The sequence below is a fragment of the Talpa occidentalis genome, unplaced genomic scaffold (assembly GCF_014898055.3).
Source record: "Talpa occidentalis isolate TD23 unplaced genomic scaffold, MPIMG_talOcc4v2.1 talOcc4.13, whole genome shotgun sequence".
Lineage (NCBI taxonomy): Eukaryota > Metazoa > Chordata > Mammalia > Eulipotyphla > Talpidae > Talpa > Talpa occidentalis.
Window position 1 is genome coordinate 72,332,026 of NW_023601322.1, and position 22,604 is coordinate 72,354,629.

The following is a 22,604-nucleotide window of genomic DNA, read 5'->3' on the forward strand; positions in this document are numbered from 1 at the left end:
ATTTTTGAGAAATTTTTCCAGTTTTCCTATTACTTATTTCTAGTTTCATTCCACTATTGGCAAAGAAGATATTTTGTATGATTCCAATAATTTTTACTTATTGATACTTGCTTTGTGGCCTAATGTATGGTCTATCCTGGAGAATGCTCCATATGTACTTCAGAAAAACTAATATATCTTCATGTGCTGACCCTTGGTCAATGTAAAAATGTCTTTGTCTCCTCTAACAGTTTCTGTTTTAATGTCTATTTTGTCTGAATTAGAATACAACTCCTGCTACCTTTTGGTTTCTATTTGCATGGATCATCTTTTTAATCTTTCATTTTATATCAATTTTTATCTTTGAACTTAAAGTCTCTTATAGACAGCATGTATTTGTATTATTTTTATAATCCACTGTCTTTTAATTTGAAATTTAAATTCATTTACTTATTAAGGAAGAATATATTTTTGCCATTTTGTTCTTTGTTTTATGCATGTCATTTTTTTGGTCCTCAATTCCTCTATTTTTACTTTATTTTATGTCTTAAATTTTGTGTGAAATTCTCATGTTGATTTTCTTACAGTGTATTATTTTTATTCCTTTCTCATTTCTTTTTCTGTATTTTTTGGTTTATTTTCTTGGTCATTACCCACATGATTACAATTAACTTCTTAAATTTATAACAATATTTTTCCTTTACAACCTTAGAGAGAGATGGAGACAGATAGGCTCTGTGCTAGGATAATCCTTCAATGCTCTGCTCATCATTTGTAACCCTGGGATTTTTTCAGGTCGTTGCTAATCATGTGTCCACCCCAGCTTTCTAATTTCTTCCATAAAATGGGAGTTTTACTCCCACTTTCAATGCCCTAATTTTCCAAAGAACCTCTGTCCCTGGATTTCCCTCACAGGCTTTTAGCATGTCCATTTCCTGCCTCAACTGTTTTTTATTTTTGCTCAGGTGATTTTTGCCCAGGTGCCCTCTACATAGTCACTTTTCTACACTGTAAAAGTTCTACTCTAGGCAAAAGAAAAGCAAGAGACTTGCATGAGTCCCTCCAGCAGACCTCATAATAATTAAAACAAAGACAAGTCCTTAAGGGCCTCCCTGGTGTCGCAGGCGGTTGAGCGCAGCACTGTGAAGCTATCCACAGCCTCTGCAGTGTGGGTTCAATCCCAGCCGGCCGGCAAGAATCCCACATGGCGAAGCAGACCTCTCCTGTCTCGCCTGCTGCTCCCCTCAGCAGTGTATTTCATCAGTCTGCCTGTTCTGTTCCCTGCTCTGTCTCCAGTGAATCCTCTCACCCTCCCGCACATCTGGCCTATGCCCCGGTTCTTGTATAAAAATAAATAAATCTTTAAAAAAAAAAAAAAAGACAATTCCTTAAGAAGTTCTGATGTGCTGTTTCTGTACCCAGGGATCAGGAACCCACACTGGGGACATGGGCTGCCATCTTTAAGCTCATCATCAGTCTGGGCTGGGGAAGGGGTGAGTCAAAGGCAAGTAAAATTGTTACAAAGTTTTCCTTTTCTTTTTTTAATTTTTTAAAAAGATTTATTTATTTATGCATATAAGGACTGGGGTACAGGCCAGATGTGCGGGAGGGTGAGAGGATTCACCAGAGACAGAGCGGAGAACAGAACAGGCAGACTGATGAAACACACTGCTGAGGGGAGCAGCAGGCAAGACAGGAGAGGTCTGCCACACCATGTGGGTAGCTCTGTGGCCAGCCGTGATCAAACCCGCGCTGCAGAGGCTATGGACAGCTTCACAGCGCTGCGCTCAACTCCCTGCACCACTAGGGAGGCCCCTCCTACCTTTTAAAAGTTACTTCTTTCCTGATTCAGAGTTCAGTCAGTTGCAGTAAACCTTTAACTTTTTCCCAGTTTTGTGTTTCTGTACATAATGGACCCTTGGAGTTACCTACTCTGCGATTTTTACTTATGTCACTCCTCTCTATCATTTTTGAAGGACAGATTTCTGGATGTAGAACTCTTGGTTGACAGCCTTTTTCTTCCAGTACTTAGAAGAAAATATCCCACTGCCTTATAACTACCATGATTTCTGGTGAGAAATCAGCTATTAATTTTATTAAGGATTTCTTATGTGTCACAAATCACTTCTTGATTAGTGCCCCCAAATTCTCTTTGTCTTTACCTTTCAACAGTTTGATTTGATGTGTCTAGGTGGATCTCTTGAGTTTATCCTTATCAATCTTCTTGGACATACAGATTTGTTTTTCATCAAATTTGGGAAGTTTTTAGACTTTATTTCTTCACAAATTGCCACACCCTTTGTCTACTCTCTTTACGAAGCAACCATTCCATGTGTGTTTTTATATTTTAATGGTGTCCCAGAGGTCTCTACTTATTTTTGTTCATTCTTTTTTCTTTCTGTTTCTCACAGAGATTTAAAAACCATGTCACTGCTGCTACTGCTGCCACCATCTTCCCAGATTTTAGAGTATATTTTTAAAGTCACTGGAATTTTTCCACAGAAAATTATCTTAAATATCTTAAAAAATCACACATCTTCAGACATAAAATAGATGATACACAAGAAAATAGATCCATTTTGTCTACTTACCTCAAAAAAGTTGAAAAACGCATAACTTGTTCGAAAATCAGTGTTCAAGACCACAAAAAAGGCATTCAATGAGATGGTGCTAATCATAATTATCTTAAAGAGATGACTCACAATGAGTTTCTTCACAAATTCCTGACTGCGAATTACATTCATCCTGTCAAAAAGTTGGTAAGACATCTGATTATCTTATAACAGAACTAGATCTCCAAACAGTGTATACTTTTAAAAGAGCAACTAAGGCAGCTCTCCTGCCCACCTGTAACTACGCAGGTGTTTCTTTTTATAAACCTTTTCCCTTTGCAAAGCAGCAGCAGCAGCTCCCCCGTGACTATGCAGGTGACTCTATCTTTCTCCTTTTCCTAATAAACCTGTGCCTTTAAAAATGTAAATAAATAAAATAGTGGTACATACACTTTAAAATTTCAATTAAAAGCTGACTGGATCATTAAAATATATATGATGATCACTGTCTGTCCCCACTCAGTTACTGAGTACTTCTCTCTAGACCTCGGAAAAAGAATGGTTACCCCTCAAGCAAAACAAAGCATCATCTTCATTTATTTAAGAAATTTATATTGAGTGACTACTACATACCAGGCAATATAGTAGGTGCTGGGAATATAGTATGAGCAAAGCTAGTGGAGAAAATTGATAATAATCAAATAATTACCCACATACTTAGAAATCAATGATAAGAAACTGAATACTTTAAGACATTAATTTCCCCCACAAATGTTCAGTGGCAGTACTAACCATGGAGATACAAATTAAGAAAAGCCATAATTTTTACTTATAAAATTAGCAAAGACTTAAACATGGTAATACTTAATGCTGGGAAGTGTGTATTGTGATGGGGCACTTTTCATAAACTACCAGAGGAATACAAATTCACCAAATTTTCTGAAAAGCATCAGAATTGTTCATATTGTCTGACTCAAGGCATCTACCCCAAGAAAATACAATCTGAAAGGTAAACAGTGACTTTGGCCACCTGTTTATCCCAACATTTACAGTAGTGAGAACTTTGAAACAATTTGTCTGAGAAAAAGGATTGATTAAGGAAAATATTTGGCAAAGCCTTCACAAATCTCTTCAGTCAAAGAGAGCAGATTATTAAGGACATGAACCTCAATTTGGGAAGTGGACTAGTGCCTACAGGAAGAGGCTAAGAGAACACTGGCACTCGGCATTTGCACATTTCTTAACAAGCAACCAGAAATAGAGAATATTTACTGAAATTGTGCACTTCTCCCACAGAATGTTTCTGATCCATTATCTAACAGTGGAATGAAAATGACTTACGAGTCATCATCGAGATGAAAGTCTTCAGACATTTTGTAAATTTTCAATTTTTATTCCTTGCATTTATCATCCAACAGACAATCTCTGCGTAGGAATTTCCTCAGCATCTAGATTCCACTAGCAAAGGGTCCACAAAGGGAATCCTTGCTTTATGAGGTCACACTTTGGTATTCCAGTACATTACCCTGTGAGGCCCCTGAAGAGTATGCTCCCAAGCTGATCTACCCACAGACAGTCTCTTCCCAAGGGGACTGATTCCCAAGGAGCCCATCAGTTCAGCAAAATCATTATGAGTACCCAGCAATTGAGAAACTCCAGGCCAAAGCTTGGAGACACCAGAGATAAAGCAGGCAAAAGCTCTTCCTTCTCCAAGAAGTGCCTCCATCTGACAAAGACTCTTAATGTGATTAAAATAAGGGTCATCTAAGAGGCAAAAGCAAAGTTCTCTGGGGTTCTAAGAACAAAAGAAAACATCCAGGGCACATACTGCAAAGACCTAAAAGATAAAGATTTTGAGCAGCTTGGGGCAAGAATGAAAGAAACCGGAGCGCACAGGTTACCCATGCCAGCACTGACTAATTGGGGGCATGGAATTGCACATGCAAACCACCTAAGGAGAGTGTAAACTATGAGCCTGTGTGGTAGAAATGTTTTAAGTACATGAGCAATAGGGACTTTTTTTTTTTTTTGCCCTGCTTATTGCTTGAGATTAATATATGACAGAGGGACCTGAGTGGCTCTGCACTGCATGAAATGTTTAGTCAGTCCTGGAAACTTTAGTTCTTAGGTCATCAGAAAAGGAGGCAACCACCCCACCATCTTTGCTATACAGTAGAACCTCAGATAAGGTCATTTCATTCAGCATCATTTTAACATTTATGGGGTCTCCCCTGGTGGTGCAGTGGTTGAGCGCTGGGCTGTAAGGCTGCCCGCAGCCACAGCAGTGCTGGTTCGATCCCCAGTCGCCGGCGAGGGTCCCACATGGCGTGCAGACCTCTCCTGCCGCGCCCACTGCTCCCCTCAGCGGTGTATTTCATCACTCTGTTCTGTTCCTCGCTCTGGCTCTGGTGAATTCTCTCACCCTCCCGAGCTTCTGACTGTATCCAGTGCTTAAATAAATAAATAAATATATATATATATTTTTTAAAGTCTAAAAAAAAATTTGAGAAAAAGAGAAATCCCAGTCGACATTAAACAATCAACATTATTCAAGGACCTGGCTTTATTGTATATATCAGTATAAAGTCACAGTTTCCAAGAACCTGTTGACAATGTTAAGTGAGGACTTACAGTACCTGGTATTCTAAAACAAATATGTGTGACGATTCCTGGTAGGAAAATAATCTCAGAGACAACCAATATATTGAAGTGAGAAATAACATCTTATTTATTCAATGAACATTTAAAATCATCAGTAACAAAACTTTAATAATCACTGGGATTACTATCCCCAAGATTCAAACGTTAGCTTCATCTTCTTGCTCTACATTCTTTTTCTCAGAGATCAGTTGCTTCAATACCGCCTACTGTCTCCTTTGGTGACATATCCCAGCACCCTCTGGGCTCCTGCCCAATATGCTCAGAGCTACTCCAAGAGTCAGCACACACTGTGCATGCTTCTACCTGCACCAAGATATCTACATGCCTCATCCCATTACGGGGATTAGAAACTCCTTGCTAAGTGTGTGCTACGTGAATATACAAATGAATAGCATCAGGGATCCTTAAATTCACTCATGTAGTTGAGTTTAGCGGGGATTCCATCTGCAGAAACCATTGGTACACCACTATGCCTTCCCTCTTTAAGTACCAAAAGATGTTTTTTGAGGGGAGAAATGGAGATTAAGAATGTAGAGATTTTGGGGCCTCCCTGGTGGCACAAGAGGTTGGAACACAGCCTGTGAAGCTGTCCACAGCCACTGCAGTACAAGTTCGGTCCCCGGCCAGGGAGCTACCAACACAGCGCAGCAGACCTCTCCTGAGTTGCCCACTGCTCCCCTCAGCAGTGTATTTCAGTCAATCTGCCTGTTCTGTTCCCCACTATTTTTGGTGAATCCTCTCACCCCCCACAGCTCTGGCCTGTACCCCAGTTCTTGTATGCATAAATAAAATCTTTTTAAATTTTTTTTTAAATTTTTTTTTTAAATAAATCTTTTTAAATTTTTTTTTTTTTTTTAAATAATGTAAACATTTCTTTCAGGATGCTTGCGGTGGGGGCAAGGAAAGCTCACTAGCTGTGAGCAGAAGAGACGAGCTGGCTGGTCTCATATCAGCACAGCCAACACCAGCAGAACGTGGTTTCTTAAGACATTAAGTCAGGGAATGGAACTCCAGTTGGTAAGTGGAAAGCAACAGGAAATCAGAAGTGACAAACTTACCCCAGGTCTATTGGAATCTTACCTTCTCATAGATAAATGGAAAGGACAAGCATCCTGGGATGAGAAGTCAAAGGGTCACCTCTTCTGCTCTCTCAATAGCAAGTGGCACTCTGCTCAACATGGACAGCACTAGCTTAGCTGCACACAGCAAGCAGAGCTTGCTCTCAGCAGGGATGGCAGCATGGGACTCTCACGTTCTAGTCAAGAGTCACTCCTTTACTAGTCCCAAGTACCTGGCACTGAAACACAAAGTGCACACATTACAGCAAAATCCTACTGTATATAACTCTTGCTGAAAGTTAGAGTTCAACTAGTCTATTTTTGAATGTTGGATTAGAAAGTACATGGACTACTCCATACTGACACTAGTATAGTAGTCCAAAACTTCAATCTACTGATGAAAGTCAGGTCTGTGTCCAAATACTTAATACACGTGCTGTACCTTTTTATCTAGGGGAAAAACATGAAGAATCATGCCTATTCTATTTAGCCAAAGATTTCCCAAATCCTGTCAATACCAGAAATTAACTATTATGTTCACAACTTTTATTAATTTCATTTTATTAAAAGACACTGACAAATGTCCTGGGCCTGGTTTGTTATCTGTGAAAGTCACTGAAGGGGTCATAGGTCATGTCTGTTTAACTCCTCTCTACTCCAGTGATCATTTAAAAAGAAAACGGAAGGTTGGACCTCCCCTGGTGACGCAGCGGTTGAGCGCTGGGCTGCGAAGCTGCCCTCAGCCTCTGCAGCGCCGGTTCGATCCCCGGCCGCCGGTGAGGGTCCCATATGGCACGCAGGAACTCCCCTGCCGTGCCCGCTGCTCCCCTCAGCAGTGTATTTTGTCTGTCTGCCTGTTCTGTTCCCCACTCTGGCTGTGGTGAATTCTCTCACCCTCCCGCATTTCTGACTGTACCCAGTGCTTGTATAAATAAATAAATTAAAAAAAAAAATCTTTAAAAAAAAAAAAGAAAATGGAAGGGAAACAGAAGCTTCACATCAGAAGAACCACAGTATTCACACATAGATTTGGAGCAGACAGGAACTTGGGGAACTCCAACTTTGACAGTGTCTCTTATAAGTTAAAACTTCAGTTACTTGGAAAAATTTAAGGATTCAGATTGTTGGAATTTACCACTATGAATATTTCCATAAACTTCTGACACAGGATCTTTGATTATACTAAAGCATGTGAGTTCCGGCAGATACAATATCCCTTACAATGGTCCTTATGTCTAAGCCTTATAGATGCTACTTTCTCAGGTCTTCGGTATTGCAATTACAAGTCAGATCCTGCTTTCTCCATTGTGCTAGATGTGATATATGTTAACACAGCCAGTAGGTTTAGCCTCACAGACTTACATTTAAAATAGGGGAAAGACTTCCATTCAGGTATAGTGGAGTAAGTTAAGTGATACAAGTAAGCAAACAAATCCAGAAAATAGAATATTCTACAGGACACTTATCTAGTTTTGTAATAAATTCATTACCTGGGAAGGAGGGAATGGGGGACAGCCAGCTTGCTCTGGATTGAAAGAGTAAAGAGAAAACAACCAGATGTGATGGGAGAAATTCACTTGGATCCCAATTAGAACAAATTACTGTCCTAAACACATTCTTGACCTCTGAGCAATTGGATTTTGCACAGGTATTAAGTGATAAAAGAATCATGGTTTACTTTGCTAGGTGTGATAATGGCACTCTGGTTTGTACACAAAAATAATCATATTTTCTAGAGATTTTTTTTTTCTTTTTTTTTTCTTTTTTTTTTTCTAGAGATGTTTAATGAAGGATGATGTAGGGGAAGAAGGACATGTTATCTGGGACTGGCTTTTAATTATTTTGGCAAAGAAAATGGAAACAGGATTATATGAAGTGACTGGAGCAAAAATCTTGGTAAATGTTAAATCTGGGTGATTAGCACATTAGGGTTCAATGTACTATATATCACAAATGTTTTAAATTTTTCATATTTAAAATTCTTATAAAAATTAATATAATGAACTAAAATTCTTTTGCAATAATATGTACAAAAGTTCCCAAATATATAGTACAAGACAAACTTATAAGAAACATATATCTTTGCCTTTTCCTCTACAAAATTTTAAGACGCCTGAGTTGTACTATTCAGGCTCTGGAGCTCCCGAAACACAGAGTCTCAGGTAGCACTTTCCTCTCATCTCTCCCTGCACAGCTGCCCACACTGGGCACACCAACCACAGTTGCTTCTCCAAAGCCAACAAAACCAGCGAAGAAATGGCTTCTCAGAATTCAGCCTCCTTGTCATATTCCCATACTTCTCAGGTTGGGGGCCAAGGGGATGAGGAAAGGGGAAGGTTTGCTTGCTGTGACACAGAATGGTTTTTTTGGCCTCTGAAGTGAGGTGTTACAAAGATGAGCCTTGTTAAATCCTACCACCACAATACTTCAAGGGATTGACACATGTTCTTTGAATGTATACATTCTTTTAATATATACTCTAATCTCATTAATAAAGTACTTTCCTGAGTTCCTTCAAAGAACACTATTATTGCAATTTTTAAAGAAAAGACTGTTTTACATTGCATTTTACCCATTAATGACACAAGGAGTAGAGCTCAAAACTGCCTATTACCCAAGCCTCTAGCTTAGTGGCTATAGACCCTCAGTTCAGGGAGGCTGACATTCAAATGATGAAAAAAATAACCCTTTGTTCCTTCTCAACTCAGTTAAGTCAAATGATGGTCTGGCACATTGGTGACCATAACAGTGAATCCTCATATTGCCCCACCTGGCTAGAAGCAATACGCAAGACAATGTCCTCTCCTTCAACTCCATCTGAAAAGGATAAAACACACCAACAGAGCTCACCCAATTTTTGTGACTTTTGTAAGTAAATGATCTTAATAATAACAGCAACTAAAATCCAATTTGAAATTAATTTTAAATTCATAAGAATTATTATCATCAGTTAAAACGCTTCACCTGCAAAGTTCATAATTCTTTTTCTACCTTAAAAATATTCTCCCATAGGGCCTCCCCGGTGGCGCAGCGGTTGAGCGCTGGGTTGCGAAGCTGCCCGCAACATCTGCTGCGCCGGTTCGATCCCCGGCTGCTCCCCGGCCACCGGAGGAGGGTCCCACATGGCGCGCAGACCTCTCCTGCCGCCCGCTGCTCCCCTCAGCAGTGTACTTCGGTCCTTCTGTCTGCTCTGCTCCCCGCTCTGGCTCTGGTGGGTTCTCTCACCCTCCCGCGCTTCTGACTGTACCCAGTGCATGTATAAACAAACAAACAAATAAATAAATAAAATAAATAAATAAATAAAAAACATGCCTCTATTAAAAAAAAAAAAAAAGTTAAAAAAAAAAAATATTCTCCCATATAAAACAGTTGTAAAGTCACCATAATCACCTCAATTTCTGGTTAGATAATGTTTGAATAGTCTCCCATCCTTATTTCTGTCCTTAAGAATGGCTATCCTACTATTGAATTAAAAAAAACAAAAAACAAACAAAAAAAGAATGGCTATCCTCTTTTAGAATATTGTTAATATAATCACCTGGATTGGTTTACCTTATGCATGTGATTACATATAATGAAAAATACCTTGGACTCAAGTTTAAATCACTTTGTATTTAAGCACTGATTTTATAAAATGTGGTATAAAGGGGAAATTAACAACATGATGTGTAGATGTAAATTGCCTTCAAAATACATTCCAGCTAAGATGTGTAGAAGATTTTACATGCATTTTGGAAGAAATCACACAGAAGCAGCTGCCTTTTCAATAAAATTGGCCAGTTTCACATCTCTTTTAGTCAGTCCACCACAGTCATGTGAAGTGAGAGTTATCTGGACCTACAAAAGACAGAAGCAGTTTTCAAAACTCTGAGCTGCAATTCAAGGTATTCTCCTTTGGTGGCTCAGAAATCAGTCTATTATTCAATATTCATATTTGAGAGTTGATTTAGGAAACATTACATTTCCATGTATAAACATGGCTTTTCCCCAAACTCAGTAATCTCCAGAACACAATCTGCCTTCAGGCAGGTCAGAGCAGCTGCCCAGAGATAAAAAAGGTTCACTCATATGAAGGGCAATTCAGCTACCAGAATATCCAATCTCATCTCTTAAAAAGAAAGAGACTGAGGTTCCATTTTCAATCCCATTACTTTAATTACACCGACTGTTTTCAGGCCACTGAGAAAACCAAGCTATCAAATGTAATGTCTTAGCAACTAAATTTAAAAAAAAATCCATTTCCAAATTAGGAAAGTGGGGTGGGGGTTGGGTAGAAGAAAAACTGTTGTTTTCAGACAAGTCAGTTAAAAAGGAAAAGGAAAATGATGGGCAAGGAGAGGCAATTAGGAGTGAAAAATTTAACTAATTCCCCCCAAAAATCATAAGCATATCGTGCCATTTTCTTTTTTCAAAGAAGACTTCCCAGGAGAAAATAAAACCTCACAGAAATCTGAGGTGATAAGACATTTCAAGTAACACAACCTTAAAGGCAAGGACACTTTTGGGTAGACATGATTGCTCTCACTGAGCCCCTTAAAGCTACTTAAGTCTCTTCAGTCTGCTTTGTCTTAAGAAATGCAGAGGATAAAGAATTTAAAAAATAACACTTAAAGCACAGTTCTTGAGCAACCATACTTGAATGAGGTAAGGCCATATCTATCTTATTTGCTACCAATTCTTGTAATAATTTGCCTTAAAGGGGGTTTAAAATGTTATCTGCATGGCTGATATTTAAGTTTAATCCAGGAGCTAAATTTGGCCCAAAATTCTCATACTCATTTCAACAGGAAACAAGCATAAAAATGCTGAGCTTATTAGTCACTGTTCTCTTGAGCAGATCTGAAAATTTGTTACTGACTTGCAATACACAGGAATTCCGGGAGAAAGGGTGCAAGAGAATACTTTTCTAAGCACAATGATAACTAGCTGCCCAGCATAACAAAAAAGAAAGGAAGGAGTTTCTTAAACTCCATAATTAAGGTGATCCCCAAATGAGGCTATAGTTACCTTGTTGTACACATTGAACCATTCCGGGTGATGATTCATCTTCTCTGCTTGTAGGGCAACTCGGGACATAAAGCCAAATGCCTGCATGAAATGAAATGATTACTGACATTGCCCTCTGCCCTGGACCTAAGGGAGACACAGAGCAATCTGAGCAGATAAAGATAGGGCTGGGGTCCTTAGGGAAGCCAGTAGAAATCAAATATGAAAGGGATTTCTCTCCCCCAGAACTGGGGAAACACCAGACTGTGACCTGGTGCTCAATGGTGAAAAACAAACAGGCTCAAATAAACAAACCAGGAAATTGGTCTCACCCAGTGACCTGTCTGGACTGTTTAATTGTCCTCAGGACGAGACTCTCCGAAATAGCACAGGAATAATTTCCCTTCAACCCAGTGCCCTGGATATCACTACCTGGCCCCAAGTCTCAGGAACCACTTTTTCTTGCAGCACTGTTCCTTCTGTTTTTAGTGACTGTGTTGCTTACTAAGGCAGCACTCATAAAAGAAGCACTCACAAGAGAAAAATGTCTTCTGAGTGCATGCAAGGCAGAAATGAACAACTTCCCATCCCATCTGCCAGGCAGGACCGGAGGAAATAAACGACTACTTTCATGCTATACTGACCTATAGCTTGCTAGATCTGGGTCTTCTTGCTATTGCCCAGCATTGCCATTTCCAGGAAAAAGGTTTCCAATTCAAGGTAGAGGACTGCAGACACAGCACAGGCATAAGTGTGGTTTTATACCACTGGAAAAGTACAAGCCTAATTTTGTTAAGCAGAAGGCAAATTTGTCCTGAGAAGGGGAAAAAAAATCTTCTTTTGGGGGCCTCTCCTGGTGGCGCAGCGGTTGAGAGCTGGGCTGCGAAGCTGCCCACAGCCCCTGCAGCACCAGTTTGATCCCCAGCCACCGGGGAAGGGTCCTACATGGCGCACAGACCTATCCTGCCGCCCGCTGCTCCCCTCAGCAATGTACTTCATCAGTCTGCCTGTTCTGCTCTCCACTCTGGCTCTGGTGAATTCTCTCACCCTCCCGCGCTTCTAACTATACCCAGTGCTTGTATAATAAATAAATAAATCTTAAAAAAAAAATTCTTCTTTTGGGTTTTTTTTGGCTTTTTTTATGAGGATAATGGCAAACAATAGGACAGTCTGTCTCCATGGTGTCCAGAAGGCAAAAATACTTAGTAAGACTAAGGTAATAGTATATTAATTACAAAGTTACAGCAGAGGGCCTCCCCGGTGGCGCAGCGGTTGAGCGCTGGGTTGCGAAGCTGCCCGGTTCGATCCCCGGCTGCTCCCCGGCCACTGGAGGAGGGTCCCACATGGCGCGCAGACCTCTCCTGCCGCCCGCTGCTCCCCTCAGCAGTGTACTTCGGTCCTTCTGTCTGCTCTGCTCCCCGCTCTGGCTCTGGTGGGTTCTCACACCCTCCCGCGCTTCTGACTATACCCAGTGCATGTATAAACAAAACAAACAAACAAACCAGCAAACAAATAAAGCATGCCTCTATCAAAAAATAAAAAAAAAATAAAATAAAAAAAAAAAACAAAGTTACAGCAGAATTCATAGGGCAGTACCCACTTCACCCACATAAATAAATATTTAACTTTATTACTCCTATCTGGAAAAATCAATCTGATACTAGTTTGGCTATGATTTTTGGATCACCAAATGACATAAAAACACATTTCCAAGCTAACATGAGAAATACAGAAGATGCCATTTTAAACATTTTTTAAAAGATTTATTTATGCATGCATGCAAGAGCTGGGGTCTAGGCCAGAGGTGGGGTGGTGGTGGTGAGAGGATTCACCAGAGACAGAGTGGGAAGCAGAACAAGCAGACTGACTGAAATGCACTGCTGAAGGGAGCAGTGGGCGAGAAAAGAGAGGTCTGCTGCACCATGTAGATTACCTCCCTGGCTGGGATTCGAACTCATGTTGCAGTAGCTGTGGATAGCTTCATGCTGCTGTGACTTAAACCCAGTGAGAAGCTTAGAAGACAGGATTGGGGAAAAAAAAATGGACAAAATGAAGCAGAAATCAACAAGATTTTATAAGAATTTTAAAATATTAAATACAGAAGACAAAGGAGATACATATGACCTTTGTCAAGAGAACAACAACAAAAAAAGATGGAAAAGAAGATGTCATTCAAGAAAAATTCCCCAAAATAAAAGATTTATACCTACAGACTGTAAGAATTTAAACATGAATAATGAAGATTTTTTTAAAAAAATTATTTGGGCATCTAGTCAAAAAGATCATTTCACCTATATGAATGAAAATAATCTAGTTGATTTCAAATTTGCACATACAAACACAACATAGAAGGGGAGTAATGTTCTTTAACAACTTTAGGAAATGACAGTGCAAAGAATTTTATACCCAGCTAAAACGTTATTCAAAGTTAATGCAAGAGATAAAAAAAATTTTAACACAGTAACTCAGGGAATAATTCCCATTCATTCCTCTTGAGAAAACAACTAAAAGATGAAATATAAGTAAGAGACGAATGGAAAAGCTTTAGTAAAAGTGTTGGCAGTGAGCAATAAATTCATTTATTGCTAGGAATACATAATGCTAGGAATACATTCAAAACAGCTGTGGGGGTTACAGTCACCGAATGAAATGCAAATGTTACCAACTATTAAAAGGATTTGTAGGAGACCAAAAATATGCCACCCCAAAATATGTCTTTGGCAAAGCGTTGATTTCATGAGAGGGACTTTCAAGGTTGGCTAGAAGTTCCTTTTGAAGGATATTTACAGGTAAACTTCTATAAGGGTGTGTGTACTGGGAAGACCTAATGTCCTTATCCTGTTTTAATGGAGAAGGCAGAACTTAAATCTACATATTTTTGTCTACTATGCCTTTACCAGTAACCTCCCTAACTACCTTCCTATTCTCCCCCCAAAAGGCCTTCTGTCTTGGCTAGGCTACTTTTTTTTTTTTTTTTTAAGTACCAAAGCAACTTTATTTTATTGCTCTTTTTTTTAAAATATTTTATTTTGGGCCTCCCCGGTGGCGCAGCAGTTGAGTGCTGGGTTGCGAAGCTGCACGCAGCCTCTGCGGCGCCGGTTCGATCCCCGGCTGCTCCCCGGCCACCGGAGGAGGATCCCACATGGCGCGCAGACCTCTCCTGCAGCCCGCTGCTCCCCTCAGCGGTGTGCCTCGGTCCTTCTGCCTGCTCTGCTCCCCGCTCTGGCTCTGGTGAATTCTCTCGCCCTCCCGCGCTTCTGATTGTACCCAGTGCATGTATAAACAAAAAACAAACAAACAAATAAATAAATAAAAACATGCCTCTATTAAAAAAAATAATAATAAAATAAAATAAAATATTTTATTTTATATAATTCTTACATCATTTTTCATTTTTGCACAATGTATGCATTTTCATTTTGGTTATATTCCCCATACAATTGCACCCCCCCCTTATTTTGACTCAAATCCTTCCTCTCCTCATGCCCCCTCCCCCCCCCAGTGTGTCTCTGGTTTATAGTTGCTTGTTGATTTTGATTTTTACTTTGTATTAATTAGTCTTTTTCCTGGTCCCTTATTTGGGTTTTCTAAATTCCTGCTATGAGTGAGACCATCCAGTATTTTTCTTTTTCTTTCTGACTTATTTCGCTGAGCATGATCCCTTCTATTAGCTAGGCTATTTAAAATGGCATCTGAAGCCATGTCAGTGAGTTACTCAGTCATGTTAAGTCTGTCCCATGTATACAGAAGGCACACATGTTACTATTAAACTCTTTTTTCGGCTTCTTTCTCATTAGTCTGTCTGATGCTTGTTCGTTTGTCAACCTAAAAGAATGTAGAGGAGTATGGGATGTTCTTATTTGAGCTCTGATAGGTTGAAAGAAATGGGTAGTGCAGATGAAAATAAAAAGAAACTTTGAAAGCTGAAAGATCAAGCATTAGAAGTCTAAATATATTTAAAGATATAAAACATAAGCGCCTGAGCTAAAAAACAATATAAACTAAAATTTTATGATGAAGAGAAAGTAGGCAAAAGTAAAAATTCAACATAATTCTGCTACTGCTTTGGGGGAAAAACACTATCTAAAGAAATGCTATCTAAACAAACAAGGAATAAGTTTGCTATAAAAAACTACAGGTATAGTAGTATCTATAAGAAGAACTAAAATAAAAACATTCACAGTTAAATAAGGGGAAAAATTTAAAGCAAACATAATCCATATTGTGGTTTAAATTAATAAAGAAAAACAGGTATTGATTCTGTCATCTTTATAAGGCTATACACATCTCTATAATCGATAAATATAAAGAGAGTAAATCCAATCAATTAAAACAAAACTTTATAATGAATCATAAAGCAGAACTCAATCACTGTAAATAGATAAGTAAATATGAAAAAAATTGAAGAAATCTTAAGGGTAATTTATAATTAGAAAGTACACTCACAATGAAGACAATATTTGTGAATATCTATATTACAAGTAACAGCACAAAAATCAATTAGTCAAAAAAGGAAATATAAAAGAAACACAAACATTTGCAGCTGGAGACTTTAACCATCACTTGAACCCACAACAGATTTTAAGTGAACGAAAGTAAGAATATGGGGCCTCCTTGGTGGTACAACGGGTTGAGACATAGCACTATGAAGTTGTCCGCAGCCACTGCAGCACCAGTCCAATCCCCGGCCACGAGGAGACCCAAATGGCGCAGTAGACCTCTCCTGTCTCACCTGCTGCTCCCCTCAGCAATGTATTTCAGTCATTCTGTCTGTTCTGTTCCCTGCTGTCTTTGGTGAATCCTCTCACCCTTCCGCACATCTGGCCTTTACCCTGGTTCTTGTATAACTAAAAAAAAAACCCACTGGAAGAAGAGCCCGCATCTAAAATGGCAACAAAAATACCTAGAAGTAGACTTTAACAAGTGTTAAAATTCTATATGCAGAAAACTTTAAACTGCTACTTAAAAATACATAAATATTACATGATAAATGTTTGTAAGGCAATAAAAAACAATGAAATTAAAACACAAACTATAGGGCCTCCCTGGTGGCCCAAGGGGTTAAGCAGAGCACTATGAAGTTGTCCACAAGCCTCTGCAGCACAAGTTTGATCCCCGGCCAGCCAGGGAGTAACCCACATGGCACAGCAGACTCTCCTGACTTACCCGCTGCTCCTCTCAGCGGTGATTTTCAGTCAACCTGCCGGTTCTGCTCCCCACTTTGTCTCTGGTAAATCCTGTCACCTTTCCGCACCTTTGGCCTATACCCCAGTTCTTGTATGCGTAAATAAATAAATCTTAAAAAAAAAAAAAACACACAAACTGTATTTTTCAGGACATATTTACCTAGCACATAATGAGGTCCTACAAATTAACAAGAAAAAGACCAACCATCCCTATCAGACAGGAAACAAAAATCAAATGATTCGTAAATATAAAAACTGCTCAATCTCATATATTGTAAGAGAAGTACAAATTAAATTTCAGTTATGTATTGATTGTATCTCAATAAAGCAGAGGAGGGAGAACTAAGTTAAACCTATCATTTTGGCAAAGATCAAAAAGCTTGTAATATTTCATCAGAGACAATATAGGAGAAAAGGTACTCCCACACATTGTCAGAGAATTTATATAGATATAATCACTATGGAAGAGAATTTGACCACACCTATTAAAATTTTAAAGATCCAATTTTCCTCTTAGTGAAAAAATATGTCCATGCCTTTCAAGCAAACAATTTCACTTCCAGGACTTTGTCCTGCAGACATAATCATACATAAATGACAAGAATGGTTACTACAACACAGCTTATAATAGCCAGAGGCCTCAAAGAGCCAAATGTCCATCACCAGGGAACTCATTAAACAGATTATTAAACATTTACACACTGGTATATTATGCATCCACTAAGAAGAATAAAGAAACTATTTATCCTCTCACATGGAAATGTCTCCTAGACGTATTACTAGATGAAACATTGCATAAGTCTATGAATTGTACAAAAAAGAACAGAAACTGTATGTATTAGTATTGCTGTAAACAACACACAAGGAAATGGTAATAGAAAGTGGGTTGGGAGGGGGAACTGGGTGGCTGAGAATCAGGAACAGAATTACTATAATCTTTGGTATCTTTGAACTTTGTACCACGTATATAACTGATATATCTTTTAAAATTAGTTGGTTTGGGGAAAAATGAACAAGTCATGCAAATGTATGTAAAGGGACCTGGGATCCTGAATGTCTGTAACCTGGTTCATATTAAAATATTTTGGCTCATGTTAACTTTTTAACATATGCCTACCTGTTTAGGTAGGTTTTTAGTGCCAATTTACAGCATAGTTTGTCTATGAGCCATGTTCTGTTGAGCCACGGCCATTTCAAACAAACATATGGCCAACAAATAACGTATAATGGCTGATAATAGTTTCAGTCTTTCCTCTATTGCAAATTACAAACATTTTATGAACAAGTCAATGAATGCATGATGAAGTATGACTTTTTAAGTCACTCTGCCATTGTAAGGAATGTAAGCATTACAATCACAGTAAATTGGGCCAATGAAGTTTGTCATTTGGAAATCTCCAAACCATCAGCAATTAAAAGATTTTTCCATGAACCCAAAATCAAGTGTTCTTTGGGAACTTTAACTTTCCTTAAAGTTCCTTTTGTTTCATTTTATTCCATGAAAATATGAAGGGCAATCAGATGCACAAAACAAACAAAAATCCTGTATCAATCTGTGAAACATTTACCAATACCCTAAATTTAAAATGCAACTTCAATCCAAATAACATGTACGATTTATTAAAATTCTAAGATTTTAACATCTAGCACATACTTACAGTACAAATCTTCCATTACTCAGAGCACTTCTCTTTGATATATATTCTTTAAGTCAGCTGCCTTTTATATTTTGATTATAGACTATTTTAATTATGCACTGAAAAAGAACATATCTCCCACCAAGAAAATGAGCACCAGCAACTCCAAAGTAATTTCCCCAGCACAATCTCCATTAAGCCTCTAAATACTTCCTTTACTTATTCAATGAATTAGAACTCTATTGTTTACGAATCACCTTTACATTTGCAGGCCTATAACCCTTCTTTTATAAAACACAATTGCTATGGAAGGAAATGATATTTATGTCTGATTAGAAATGAAAACACTATTACATAAATCAGTTTGGGCATTTCTTCACGTCTTGAAACATGATCAGCAATTTAGTCTAATTGGTGATCAAGGAAACTATCTTGTGATCAATTAAAGTAATTACCAGATTCCGGCAACACAACCTAGCTTAATTTCAGTTAGAGTCTGCACTTCTTCAACTTTAATTAAAAATAATGAAAATTATTAAGTAAAATGCATGGCGAGATCATTGCCAAGCACGCATATGTCACAGGACAGGACCTTCCCTTGGTATTAGTGACTGATCAATCATATTAAAGTTTGCTTGCTGTACCGAGGAAAGGTGTTCTCTGCCCCTTTCCATGGAGAACATGATCGCATGTCTCCCTACGACTTATTCGTGGAAAACACTGTTAATTGTTATAACCACAGCAAAGGGAACATCAGATCTTTATTTGCAGACAACACAGGAATATTCTCTACTAGTAATACAAGAACTATGAGGAGCAGACCTAACCAAAGATGTATTTGAGTCATGCTTTCTTTCTCCAAATTGGCATCCATATTCTGAGCACAGTGATCAATTGCAGAGAATTGGGGTCAGAGACCTAGGTTTAAGTCCTAACTCTGCTATTCACTAGCTTATGTGACCTCAAAGAAATTACTTAACGTTTGAAATGAGCCTCAGTTTCCTCATATGTAAAAAGGGGATAATCCATGTAAAATACTTTACAGTATGCCAGGCTGTAGTTAATGATAGTGATTATTATTATTATCTTCAATACTTTAACATTATAGGGTCTATGGCCTGATGAGGAAGAATTCTTTTCCAACTCTAGTCCAAGAGTAATTTGAAAGCCAAAGAAATTCACTTTTGCAAGGCTGACAATACCAAAAACTTATTTCTTTCTCTAAGTGTGGGTATCCTAAAATTTCTGAGAGCACTGGCAGTCTCTTGGTGAGTATCTCAGTCAAGCAGGTGACTCCTAAGAAGACAGACTAAAGGCCTTACCTGAGGTCCACTCCCAAGGCGGTCCAGTATATGTTTAGGAGGAGATTCGAGATTCACCTATTCCAAGCCACTAGTCTACCTGCCTTCTTCTTCATCAGCTCCAGAGTTCAAAATTTCCAATAAGTCAAGGCAAAAATATCCAACTCTGAAATAAAAACTGGCTTCCCTGGATGCACTTGAGACAATATCCAGGAGCTCCAGAAAAATCAGCCTGCTCTATGTTCCCTAGGCTGCATCAGTGCCCTTGCACTAGTGGCAGCAAGGACACCGAGGGGGAGACAGCACCCTCATTTCTAAACATTACCTTCAAAAGATGCACTCACAGGACCATGACATATTAGAGTTTTAGAAATAGCTCTTAAGTCATCGTTTTTGGCAATTATTATAATATCCTAGACAGCCAGTGAGAAAAATAAGACAGCTCTTTTCAGTAATTACAGTATCACCTTCCATTTATACTGTTAAATGCCAATGCAATAAGCAAAATAAATTTCCTTTGCGGAATGAGGATTTATCATTACATTAGTAAATTCCTGCTGAATCCCTGAGCTGGGAACAGTACTCTTTGACAGACATCTACTAGTATAAACCCACTCTTTTCGAGGCAGAAGAGTAACCAACATAAACATCTGTGCACAACTTTACCTAAAAGCCCTCAGTTTCTGTTCTATTTTTAGGGAAAGTACTCTAGGTAAATTTCACACAGTTGATGTAAGTCAAAAAGGCATTCTGGACCGGGATGACCACAAGATGGGAATATCTTTTCCCTAAAAAGACTACTTCTGAATTCCTCTGCTCATTAAGTTTAGGTTACTTTTCCCCATATCATCTGCTGCTATTACTGGACAGCCCAACAGTTCCGTGTGATTAGTTCCTTCCAGGATTTCATACGATCCTTCACTTTTGCTGCTTGGAATCAGTACATGTCACCAGTTCTCTACTCACCCTTGTCTCAAATGCTGGTTTGAAAATCACCCCAAGAGGAACCCACCAGAGAAGCCATTTGTTTACCTGCAGTTCACTAAAATCAAAATCACTTCTGATGCCTCACTGTTCACTGGAGCTGCTGTAGCTAATCAGTTGCCTCAGAAAGTCCCACTGGAGGTTTTCTTTCCTAATCTGCTGAAAATCCATATTTGTTAGCTTGCAGGAGTCTGACGAGATGAGAAGTATTATAAAAACTACCAGAGTTTTCTGTTTTATTCTAGCAACCTTTAAAAAATCCAAATTTATGCTCTTAGTATTGTCATAATTACAAAATAACAAAAATTCTAATTTATAGAGAAAAACACTCCTAGGCTTCAAGTTTATGTGTCCAAACCTCTAAAACATATGGGACATTTCCCCAAATACATTTTTAAAAATCTGTAAGTATGCAAAATGACAGTCTACTCCCTAACTCTTCTATTTTATCATCAAATGCCTCCTTTCAAGAGATGCAACTGAAGGATGCCAGCTTATATACAGCAAGCCCTAATTATTGAAATAAAAAGAATCTATATGCACCTAATTTTTTTTTAAAGATTTATTTATTTATTTATACAAGCACTGGGTACAGTCAGAAGCATGAGGTGGTGAGAGAATTCACCAGAGCCAGAGCGGGGAGCAGAGCAGGCAGAAGGACCGAAGTACACTGCTGAGGGGAGCAGCGGGCGGCAGGAGAGGTCTGCGCGCCATGTGGGACCCTCCTCCGGTGGCCGGGGAGCAGCCAGGGATTGAACCAGCGCTGCAGAGGCTGCGGGCAGCTTCGCAACCCAGTGCTCAACCGCTGCACCACCGGGGAGCCCCAGTACCTAAATTTTTTTAATGCAAAAGAAAGAAAAGGCTTCTGCTCAAATGGGGGCATGTTAAATTACGCTGAAATTCAAGACCCTGCAACAATAACCAAAAGACTGTAGGATGAAAAGACTGGCAAGGCAGAAAGGACACCACTCAAAAGAAGTTTAAAGAAATAAAGCAATAATAAACTTGGCTTAATGATTCAATGTATACATTTTCCGCAAGAAGAACACATTGTGTGAAACAGCCTCATCCCACCTCATAAAATATCTGAGAGTATAAAAGGGTCTGCAGAGCATCACCAAATTCAAACTTATCCTTTCTTTTATTTTAAAACAGAATCAATTCTCCTCCTAAGAGTTTTTAAGTACAAATTGGGCAAAATTTGCCAATATATTCTGGAAAAATAATATATTACCCAGGTACTAAAGCCCCACAGGACATCTTGAAAATTCCACAGAGCCCCTCCCATGATAGACAGCTGCAACACCCACTGGGAGAAGTCAGAGCCCACCAGGCCACTTCTCAGAAAACAGTGCCAGTCCAGAGCAAGCCGGGAGAGGAGAGAGCGCAACTTATATGCCCACTGTATTTGTTTCAAAGTGCACACACAGGTTGTGAACTTGGAAAGGTCCCTGAACCTGTCAGTCTTCAGACGCTGAGTTGAAGCAAACCACAAATATATTCAGAACTTATCATCACCCTATAATGATGAGGCTTAAGGTGAGATCTATACACTTACAGATTGAAACACAGGGACTTTCTTGTTTTTGTGTGTCAAACAGTATTACAAGAGAATTAAAGAAAAAGCAGGGCTTGAAGCACAGAGTAAAATAAGCTTAGCACTTATCCTGGTGTTAGTATCAAAAAATTCAGTGTCTGGTGAGTGGGATAATCCAGTCCTGAAAAGGTCTAATCTCAACCCCATCTCATCCTACGGCCTTGAGCAAACCCTAACCCCCTCTCACCTCTCCTGTATATTGGAGGTTCTTAACTTCACTGTGAGTGTGATGAGGTCTCATAAAAACATGCTGCATGCTCTGTATGGAAAATGTGCTACTGTAGGGCACTAAAAACGTTGCAATTTGCTTGAATCCTACACAAAGTAATTTTGTGCCATTTTTTAAATCTGGAAAATCTGTTCTGTCTTGCCAAAAAACTTAGTTGCATCCTGAATACAAATGAAAAGTTTAAAATTCACAAATAAGGCTAACAACTCAGAAAACACTCATGAATGGAGGAAATATTTAAAAGAATAAGTGCTTACTTAAATCAATTCTTTTTGCCATAGTCTTATATAAATTACCTCAACTTCAGCTGTAGTAGGATTTGGTGGGGGGTGGGGGGGTTTAATTTTTTTTTAAACAAATAACTCACAATATCCTGAAAGGGGAAAAAAAAATGGCTCATTTTCCTGAGCCTATATAAACAGGAAAGTTAGCTT

General features: G+C 38.8%; 2 protein-coding genes across 7 annotated transcripts in view; both read right to left on the reverse strand.

The window, feature by feature from the left end:
• The window catches only part of CATSPER3 (cation channel sperm associated 3), a 32,846-nt gene extending 23,641 nt beyond the window's left edge, over positions 1–9,205 (reverse strand). Inside the window, exons 1-4 of one of the 4 annotated variants that reach the window (XM_037509276.2) lie at positions 9,021–9,205; positions 7,741–7,775; positions 6,273–6,489; positions 2,571–2,724 (exon numbers count right to left, since the gene is read on the reverse strand). In XM_037509276.2, coding sequence (XP_037365173.1) covers positions 2,571–2,724; positions 6,273–6,280 — 162 coding nt within the window. In that variant the 5' untranslated portion in view covers positions 6,281–6,489; positions 7,741–7,775; positions 9,021–9,205. Of the gene's footprint in view, positions 1–2,570; positions 2,725–3,872; positions 4,348–6,272; positions 6,490–7,740; positions 8,200–9,020 lie in introns of those variants that run through there. The other 3 variants (XM_054694378.1, XM_037509275.2, XM_037509278.2) reach the window with 3 other exon arrangements.
• A 720-nt stretch (positions 9,206–9,925) lies between these two features.
• PCBD2 (pterin-4 alpha-carbinolamine dehydratase 2) overlaps positions 9,926–22,604 on the reverse strand; it is a 43,934-nt gene continuing 31,255 nt past the window's right edge. Inside the window, exons 2-4 of one of the 3 annotated variants that reach the window (XM_037509280.2) lie at positions 16,403–16,533; positions 11,258–11,338; positions 9,926–10,087 (exon numbers count right to left, since the gene is read on the reverse strand). In XM_037509280.2, coding sequence (XP_037365177.1) covers positions 9,992–10,087; positions 11,258–11,326 — 165 coding nt within the window. In that variant the 5' untranslated portion in view covers positions 11,327–11,338; positions 16,403–16,533 and the 3' untranslated portion in view covers positions 9,926–9,991. Of the gene's footprint in view, positions 10,088–11,257; positions 11,339–11,880; positions 11,957–16,402; positions 16,534–22,604 lie in introns of those variants that run through there. The other 2 variants (XM_037509279.2, XM_054694379.1) reach the window with 2 other exon arrangements.